At 33.9% G+C, this 10979-nt stretch overlaps 1 protein-coding gene across 1 annotated transcript; it reads left to right on the plus strand.

The window, feature by feature from the left end:
• Window positions 1-192: 192 nt before the first annotated feature.
• Window positions 193-1702, plus strand: LOC125214672 (U-box domain-containing protein 45-like; the record flags this gene model as incomplete). Its single annotated transcript, XM_048115789.1, has 2 exons — window positions 193-569; window positions 662-1702. Coding segments are annotated over 2 exons (1224 nt in total), but the record flags the coding sequence as incomplete, so codon positions are not given.
• Window positions 1703-10979: the final 9277 nt, after the last annotated feature.

Consider the following 10979-nt stretch of genomic DNA (forward strand, 5'->3'; position numbering starts at 1 on the left):
ATATCGTGTCGGACTTATGCATATAATAATTCCCTCTCCTTGAGCAACTCAAAAGACGAATTCGATATACTTGTAGTTAAATAAAAATATAAAAAAAATAACTCTCTCTCTCCACTGTCCGTCTCTCTCTCATCTCCACTATAGCGTAATGCATTTAATAAGCGATAGAAACGGAGACCATTGTGTGTGTAATGCATCAGCGTGCGCTGCGGCGGCGGAGGCGGAGGCTTCCAGCGGAAGAAATCCGGCGATCGGAGGGGATCGGAGAAGCTGTCGGAGCTGCTCAAGCAGCCGGAGTGGTGGGAGGGGGATGAGGATGTGAGGAGGAAGGAGGAGTCGCTGCAGTGCTTGAAGAATGTGGCGAGGAAGCTCCAGGTGGAGGAGACAATGCTGGAGGGGGCGGCGGATGTGCGGAGGCTGACGAAGGACGATTCCGGCGCCCGCACCACGCTCGCGCTGCTCGGAGTGATTCCGCCGCTTGTTTCTCTGTTAGACGGCGGAGATCTGTGTTTCCGATCTCAGATCGCGGCGATGTACGCCCTGCTCAACCTCGCCATTGGAAACGACGCGTCGGTACTTTTCCCCTAAATCGATTTTGACCTAGGTTTTTTTTGAAATTGGAAGCTGATTCAAGTAGATCTCGTTGGAATTGATGTTTCAGGAACAAGGCGGCGATTGTGAAGGCAGGCGCGGTGGATAAAATGGTGAAGCTGTGCGAATCCGGCGATTCCGCCGTCGTCGAAGCGGCGGTGGCGAATTTCCTAGGGCTAAGCGCGCTGGACTCGAACAAACCGATCATCGGCTGCTCCGGCGCGATTCCTCTTCTAGTGGAGGCTCTGAAATCGGATCAGGCTCAGCCGCAGCAGGATTCGCTCCGAGCGCTGTACAATCTCTCAATCGCACCTTCAAACATCGCCGCAATGGCGGAAACCGACCTGATTCCGTTCCTCTTCGCCAAAATTGGGGAAATGGAGATGAGCGAGCGGATCCTCTCCATCCTCGGCAACCTCGCCTCCGCCTCGGAAGGGCGGAAGCGAATCAGCCAAGTCGCAGACGCATTCCCGATCCTAATGGACGTATTCAACTGGATCGATTCCCCAATCTGCCAGGAGAAATCGAGCTACATTCTGATGGTGATGGCTCACAAGTCCTACACCGATCGCCAATCGATGATCGAGGCCGGGATCGTGTCGGCCCTCCTCGAGCTCACGCTGCTCGGGAGCACGCTGGCGCAGAAGAGGGCGTCGCGGATGCTGGAGAGCTTCAAGGGGAAGGGGAGCGCCTCGGCCCCGCTGTCGGCCTACTCGGCCGCCTCTGACCACGAGGCGGCCGAGGTGGCGATGGAGATGAGCCAGGAGAGCATGGCGGTGAAGCAGCTGGTGCAGCAGAGCTTGCACAGCAACATGAATCGGATGGTGAAGAGGGCGAATCTGCCGCATGAGTTTGTTCCGTCGCAGCATCTGAGGTCGCTCACGGCGAGCTCTACTTCGAAGAGCTTGCCGTTTTGATGGTTTTGTGCAATATTTTGATTAACTTAGGTTGTTTTTTTCATTTGTATGTTGCACTTGTTTTTGCATATTTTGACTTAGATGGTAAGTAATTTAGTAGTACTAGTGTTAGTGGCATCGTTTTTGAAGTTGTGTTTGCAATGTTAATTATTGGAATTTCATGTTCTTAGTATATGCAAAATTCAATCGGGCCAGTTCATCGGGTTTTCAGTTCTAACTCTAAACGTTCGGGCATCAAAGTAATCAGACTACAAATTACTCCCTTCGTCTGCGAATAAGAGTCTCGTTTTTCCATTTAATCTGTCTGCGAATAGGAGTCCCGTTTCACTTATACCATAAATGGTACTCTCTCCGTCCGCGATTAGGAGTCCCGGTCACTTTTGTGCACTCATTTCATAAAAATAATAACAAATAGTTAAAGTGGAGAAATGATAAAGTAAGCGAGAGAATAATGTTGATTATTTTTATAAAATGAGTGTGCAAAAATGATTGGGACTCTAATCGCGGACGGAGGGAGTAATAGAGTTCAACATTCCACTGACTCATTCCACTCATATTTTATTTAAAACTAATGTATACAAGTGAAACTCGTGCCGCCAATAAATAAGCCTCTTAATGGTGGACGAAGAGAACTAATGAAAATTAGCTAGTGAGCTTCAATGGCATATGGAGGAAATTACTCTAAACTATAATTTAGAATGTTTATTAGAATTTTGGCATGTACTATAAAATAATTAAAGTCAAACGAAATTAAAAATAGCTAAATTTTAAACTATTAGTATAAGATTCGTATAATTAAAATGAAATATAAGCCCATTTAACAGTATTAACAATATTTACAATTCATAATATTTCTTATAATCAAATTGAAATTTTCAATTCATTTGATTTTTATATAATATGATACTGCTAAAAAATTATTTATACAAGCACATTAAATATATTTTTAAAATGGTAACTAAATTATTAAGATAAATGTTAAACAAGACGAAATACTAATATACATATATAACTAAGCATATACAATTTCGAGTGGCACGACATTCATATGCACATATAATTCAATGGTGACACGCTATAGGTGCAGTCACATTCGAATAATATAAGTAGTATATTTTTACATTTCAATCATATGAACATTTATGATACTCACCTATATCTATTCATAAAAATTTATTTGAAATCAACATGGTCCTTTATTTTGGCCCACTCTTTGTCCTCCCCCATTCTCCTCCACATGAGTCTCATTATGAAGAGAGCAACCTTTTGGATTAGAAAAACATGCATCTCTAAAATTGGTTACACAATTGGACTATAAACAATCATATTTTGCTCTCATTAACAAGTAGTTCCCACTTATGCAATTAATTTGTCATCAAGCACTACAATTATTGGATTTTGCAATAAATAACTCTAAAATTCTATCTTAATATAGTTGAAGTAAAGTGGGATGCATGTGAGCTCTCTAATTTTGGTAAGATAATTATTTTGACCAATCTTAATCTAAAATCATTTCTCCAATTTTGGTATGACAATTATTTTTTGGCAAAGCACATTATGTCTTTATGGTATTTACAATATTTTATTTCACTAGGTCCTTATAAAAAAAACATCTTTTTTGATAAATTATTTAATCTTTTTTATTAAACATTGACTTGTCGTCCTTTTTGTTTATATATTATTAAACCTTCAATTAACAAAATAAATTAAAATTTATTAATTCAGGTAATTGAACTAACGTAGAATTAGATTTTTCCCGTGCAACGTTGAAAAGTGAGAGGATGAAGTGTTGCAAAATTTATGAAATTTCTATTTAGAATAAAAACATTCGCCATTTTAGTTTACATATAGTACTCCATAATAGATGGGTAAAAAAGTGAATTAAGCCCATTAACTTTTAATGTGGACATGCATTAAAAAAAAGTGAATTAAGCCCATTAACTTTTAATTGGGACATATATTGAAAAAAAGTGAATTAAGCCCATTAACTTTTAATTTGGACATATAATAAAATGGAGTATAATGAAAAGAAAAGGAAAGTACAAGTACTTTATAATGTATTTTGCCCACGTGTTGAAATGCAGATATTAGTTGTGTCAATATATCAATTAACTTCATTAACTGATTAACTTCATTGTTCTCATTTTATTTGAATTGTATATTTTAGGTACAAGCTTTTAAAAAGCTATATTAAGTGGAAAAAAGAAATAGAAAAAAAAAATTAAAGAATGAAGTTAGAGAAAAAATGAAAAATGACTTAAAATAATATAACATAACCCATTATCTGATATTCATAAGAGAAGATTATGCATAGAATGAGAAAGACGAAAAAAAGAACAAAGAGAAAAAGAAAAAGCTTCTCTCGCTGCATGTTGGCGGCCACACTATGATAGCTCTACTAGCATCGCCTCATGGTCCTTGTGTAATTATTTGTCGTAACTTTAAATTAAAAATTCTATATACCGCCGCAGCGAAAATATACCGTCAATAATTGGATTTGTATTTATTTGTATAGTGGTATTCATTTATTAGTGATCACTTTGAAAAGTTAATCAAGTGAATTATCAAAATTGAAAATTAAAACTATTATAGTATTAATTTTCCGTAATTAAATATGCAATTATCAAAAAATATAGAAGTGATTCAAATAACCAAACGTGCGGTTCCACAATGAGTCTTTTTTCCTTTTCACCTTCTTCTTTCCCTCTTCTCGCCTCTGGAACTTCATTCTCATTCTCTGCATTTCAATTTTTTCAGTTCTTCCTCCCATTTATTCAAACTATTCTATTAAGAAGAGCGATAACTCTCTTTCCCGATCCGGCGTGGGGTCGGCGGTGACTTCAAAGGGCGAAACTAATGGATTTCCGTTGGCTGGCGGTGGGGTCGGTCGACCACGCCCGACCCCACCAGGATCCGCCATTGCTTTCTATAAATGATTGGAATTTTCAAAATAAAACAGTCTCTACCCATTTAATTAAAATTGCCATTCATCTAAATGATTCGAGACTCTGCTCAGTCAGTTCACGAGTCTTCTTCTCTCTTAATTTTTTTTGACGGAGGAGGCGACCATGGCTTTTTTGAGCCAACCTTATGACAAATTCGACCGTCTTGGCCGCCAGGGAGGGGCGACCACCCCCTCCTGCCCCCTGAATCCGCCACTGATTGGAATACTCAAAATAAAACAATCTCAGCCAATTTATTTCAATTCGTAATTCATCTCCTAGTGATTTAACATTTATCTCACCAAAAAAATGTATAACTAATTTCTTTGAAAGTCCACTTTTCATAAATATAAAACGTTATTTATTGGACTTGCATACATATTATACTCACCTATAACTCTGCAAAATACAAAGCTAATTAGGTGTATCACACCTAGAATTGCAATTTCAAGATTCACAACGGGACATTAATTAGCTGTAAAAATTGACACGAACTTGAACAATTTATTTTCCCCGTAACATTCATCTCTCCAAAAAATATATGACGAACTACTTTCAAAGATCACTTTCTATAAACGATTGGAATTTTCAAAATAAAACAATCTCTACCCATTGATTTAAAATTGGTATTCATCTAATTAATGATTGGAGACTCCACTGCTCGGTTTGTTCACGAGTCTTCTTCTCTCTTAATTTTTTTCAACGGAGGAGGCGACCATGGCTCTTTCCGCCCAACCCTTAGGACAAATTCGACCATGTTGGTCGCCGGGGAGGGGCGACTGCCCCCTCTAGCCCCCCTAATCCGCCACTGATTGGAATACTCAAAATAAAACAATCTCATCCCATTTATTTCAAATCGTCATTCATCTCTTGAGCAGCTTTCTTCATAGGGCGAACTTTATTTTTTGGGCCAAAATACAAATTATCCTCACCTATAATATTCTGCAAAATACAAAGCTAATTATGAATATTACATTTCGTCAAACCAATGTTTACAAAGATATCAGGGAGGGGCGACCACCCCCTCCTACCCCATGAATCCGCCACTGATTGGAATCCTCAAAATAAAACAATCTCAGCCGATTTATTTCAATTCGTTATTCATCTCCTAGTTATTTAACATTTATCTCACCAAAAAATGTATAACTAATTTCTTTGAAAGTCCACTTTTCATAAATATAAAACGTTATTTATTGGACTTGCATACATATTATACTCACCTATAACTCTGCAAAATACAAAGCTAATTAGGTGTATCACACCTAGAATTGCAATTTCAAGATTCACAACGGGACATTAATTAGCTATAAAAATTGACACGAACTTGAACAATTTATTTTCCCCGTAACATTCATCTCTCCAAAAAATATATGACGAACTACTTTCAAAGATCACTTTCTATAAACGATTGGAATTTTCAAAATAAAACAATCTCTACCCATTTATTTAAAATTGGCATTCATCTAATTAATGATTGGAGACTCCACTGCTCGGTTTGTTCACGAGTCTTCTTCTCTCTTAATTTTTTTCAACGGAGGAGGCGACCATGGCTCTTTCCGCCCAACCCTTAGGACAAATTCGACCATGTTGGTCGCCGGGGAGGGGCGACTGCCCCCTCTAGCCCCCCTAATCCGCCACTGATTGGAATACTCAAAATAAAACAATCTCATCCCATTTATTTCAAATCGTCATTCATCTCTTGAGCAGAGCAACTTTCTTCATAGGGTGAACTTTATTTTTTGGGCCAAAATACAAATTATCCTCACCTATAATATTCTGCAAAATACAAAGCTAATTATGAATATTGCATTTCATCAAACCAATGTTTACAAAGATATCAGTACAGCTCATTGCGCATTCAATATAAAAAAATACTACTACTAATTTTTTAACAAATTATTTAAACTTTTTGCTAATCAATGTCATGCTATCCCTTTGTGAATGGAGTATATTATAGGGTCGACCCAATAAAAACCAGAAGTTTTTTGATCCGACATGATCCGCCCGAAGTTAACCCGGCACGAACATGCACGAATGCACACAAAGTTAACCTGACACGAACGCGCACGAATCCGCACAAAGTTAACCTGACATGAACACGCACGTTTAGGATTTTGGTCATAATAGGGTCGACCCAATAAGAATCCAAAAAATTTGGGTTGGGTTGGGTTGGGTTATCCGTTAAGAAAACAAATAATTATTTTGATTAATTAAAATAATATATTAAACTTTAATTTTAATTATTTTTATTAGTAAAAATATGATTAATGCTACTATTAATTATTTTTCATAATAAAAAAATATTACTCAATACTTAAATTTTATTTAAAATAATTATTTTAATTATTTTAACTTTATTATTTACATTTAATTTTAATATACTTTAATTTTATTATTTGGATTTAAAAGTTATTTAAATTAATTATTTTAATTTTTTAATATCTTATTTTATCGTGTAATATCAAAATTTAATTATATAATATCATGTTTCGGTCGTTATCGTGTCAAGCTATATCATGTTTCGGTCATTTAAAGAGGGCCGATATTTTTTTGAATGACACGAAATCCGAACGAATCCGACACGAATCTGTTGGGTTGGGACCCGATAAGAACACAATGATTTCGGGTTGGGTTGGGTTTGACCTTATTGGGTTGCGTCGATATTGGGTTGACCCGATAGCGATCCAATCCACACGATTTGCCAACCCTTAATAAGCCTTCAATTAACAAAATTAATTTTAACTGAATCATATCGGCAATTGAACTAGTGTAAAATTAGATTTTTCCCGAGCCACGTTGAAATGTGAGAGGATGGATTAAAGTAGTTTGTGGAAGACTCTCGTGAAATATAATAAAATTATATTTCAGATAACAAATAATAATAGATGGGTTAAGAATGTAAATTAAGTCCATCGGTCTCTTACCTAGGTCGTTTCTTTTTGGCACGAGAATTACAAAAAATATGTTTAGTGGGTGAAGTCGAAAAGAAAAATAAAAGGAAAAAAAGGATAAAGGTGACAGAAAAATAAAGTAGTACTCCATAAAAATTATAATATGTTAATATTTTTTGCATAAAAAAAATTATTAAAATAACATAACCCAACTCATTATCTAATAATCATATTCTATAGTTCATTTATCCACAACCCAATTCTCTAATGCCCATAGCCCCATACACAAAAAAGGGTTTATGCATAGAATTATAGAGACGAAAAGCAGGAACAAGTAAAACAAAAAGCTTTTGTCGTTGCCAGCAGACTACCACACTACGCTAAGCTAAGCTCTACTAGCACTCACTTCGGATCTTTGTGTAATTATTTGTCGTAACTCCAAATAATTTTTTTATATACGGTCGCAACGATAATATACCCTTAAAATTATTTGAATTATTTGTTTAGTGGTATATCTTAGATTCTTAACCTCATGGGTGCTAATCTAATTATGAATCAAAGTACTGAGAACATACGTTCTTTATATTGAGTTTAACCTAACAAATATTTATGTATTAGTAAAAGGTGATTGTGAACTAAATATTATACTTATCTCAAGTTGTAATAATATGATAAAAATTGACACGCATTCGAACTATTTATTCACTCATATAATTATTACTACTAGTACATGCATGCGATCGTAAGTAATAAAAATTGACATGTTTGGAACCAACTAATGACATTTAGTTCTTAACATTTATTTCTCCAAAAACCATTTATATAAATGATTGGAACGTTCAATAATTTTTTTTATAATATATGCATGCGATTGTAATTTATAAGAACCGACACATGCTCGAACAATCTCTTTGCTCAAATTTGTTGTAATGTATGCTATTACAAGTTATAGAATATGAAACGATCACAGTTATTACTATGCATCATATATGTAATATGTTACATTTCTGACATGTACTCGAGAAATTTGTTCTCCCAGAGTTCCTATTTTATGGCATTTATATACCCAATCATAACTTACAAAAAGTGACACGCGTCCTAACCATCTTCACACATAGGTATTACTACTCGTATATGTGATCGTAAGTTATAAAAACTAACACGTACTCGAATAATCTCGCTCCGTAATGCTCAACATTTATTTCTCAAAAAAACATTTAGCGAACTTCTATCAAAGTTCATTTATAGCATCTCCAATCATAATTATTACTATTCGTACACATGATCGTAAATTATAAAAATTGACACGCACACGAATAATCTGCTCTCTCTGCTCAACATTTACCTCTCCAAAAAATATTTAACTAACTTTATCAGGGTTCGTTAATAGCATCTTTACTCATATTTATTATTACTCGTATATATGATCCTAAGTTATAAAACTGACACGTATTCGGAAAACATATTCGATCCGTACTACTATCATTTATCTCTCCAAACAACATATAAGTAACTTATTTGAAAGTCCACTTTTTTAATGTTTAAAATAAAACAATTTCAACCCATTTATTTTAAATTGCCATTCATCTAAGGAATTTTCAAAATAAATAATCTCATCCCATTTATTCCAATTTGCCATTTATCTAATGATTTTTCAAAATAAACAATCTCATCCCATTTATTCCAATTTGCCATTCATCTAAGGATTTTTCAAAATAAACAATCTCGTCCCATTTATTCCAATTTGCCATTCATCTAATGATTTTTCAAAATAAACAATCTCATCCCATTTATTCCAATTTGCCATTCATCTAAAGATTTTCCAAAATAAACAATCTCATCCCATTTATTCCAATTTGCCATTCATCTAAGGATTTTTCAAAATAAAAAAAAATCTCATCCCATTTTTTCCAATTTGACATTCATCTCCTGAGCATCTTCAAACGTTATTTTTGGACTAAAATAGTAAAAATATACAAAGTATTCTCACCTGTAATAACAGATCTAATTAATTACTTCTCACCTAAAAATGTAACTAACTTGAAAGTCCACTTTTCATAAATATAAATCGTTATTTTTTGGACTTGTATACATATTACTCACCTATATTACTCGCAAAATACAAAAGTTAATTAGGTGAATCCCACCAGAATATCAATTTTAAAATTCACAACGGTATATTAGCTGTCCCAATATTCAAATAGAATCCTTCGTTATTTTGGTATGATAATTATTTTGCAAATACAATCTAAAATCATTTCACCAGTTTTGGTATGATAATTATTTTATTTCACTATTTACTTATAAAAAACATATTTTTTGACAGATTATTTAATCTTTTTGTTATTCAGCGGCAAGCCATCCCTTTATTAAAGGAGTATATTAAACCTTCAATTAACTAAATTATTTAAAACTAATTAATTTAGGTATTTGAACTATTGTAGAAGAGATTTTTCCGTGCAACGTTGAAATGTGAGAGGATGAATTAAAGATGTACTACTAGAATAGTTTGTGAAAGATTCTTGTGAAAAAAAAGTGTATGCAAAATTTATGAAATTTCTTGTTAGAATAAAAACATATTTTTGTTAACAAATAATAATAGATGGGTTAAAAAATGGATTAAGTCCATTAACTATTAATTTGGACACATCAAGTAAAAAAGTAAAAGGATCTATCAAAAAATAGTAGGAGTAATAATATATAAGGACTATAATATATTTTACCCACGTTATGAAATGCAGATACTAGAAGAATGAAAAAATATATCAATTATCCATTGACTCCATCAATCTCATCTTATTTGATTTGTTTCTTTTGGTTACGAATTAAAAAAATATATGGTATTTTAGTAGTGAAGTGAAAAAAAATTAAAGAATAAAATACTAATAGAGATAAAAAGTAGAGAAAAAAAAAATACTAATAGAGATGAAAAGTAGAGAAAAAAATACTAATAGAGATAAGATGTTACTAAATTTTTAGGTTAAAAAGAATAAAATACTTAATAGAGATAAGATGTTACTAAATTTTTAGTTAAAAAAGAATAAAATACTTAATAGAGATAAGATGTTACTAAATTTTTGGTTTAAAAAGAATAAAATACTTAATAGAGATAAGATGTTACTATATTTTTGGTTTAAAAAGAATGACTTAAATAACATAACATAACCCATACTCTATAGTTCATTTATCCAGACTTAATTCACTAATATCCATACAAAGGATTATGCATAGAATTATAGAGACGGAATGTAGGAATAAAAGTAAAAAAACTCCTAGTCCTCAAGTAATTATTTGTCGCAATTTTTTAAAAAAAATATCTATTCACTCACAGTTATTACACCGTATCAGTATATGTTACTGAAACTGGCATGCGTCTGAATCATCTTCACTCATAATCAGTACTACTACTGGTAATAGAATTTTACACGTGCCAATCATAACTTACGAAAATTGACATGCGTCCGAACCCTAAACTATCTTCACTCATAATTAATACTATCCATATACACGATCGTAAGTTATAACACATTCGAATAATCAACTTGTCTGATGGTAGTGCTTAACATTTATCCATCGGAAAACATGTAACGAACTTCAATCAAAGTTCATTTATACAAACCGACACGCGTCCGAACCAT

Source organism: Salvia hispanica, chromosome 3, assembly GCF_023119035.1.
Source record: "Salvia hispanica cultivar TCC Black 2014 chromosome 3, UniMelb_Shisp_WGS_1.0, whole genome shotgun sequence".
In the NCBI taxonomy this organism is placed as follows: domain Eukaryota; kingdom Viridiplantae; phylum Streptophyta; class Magnoliopsida; order Lamiales; family Lamiaceae; genus Salvia; species Salvia hispanica.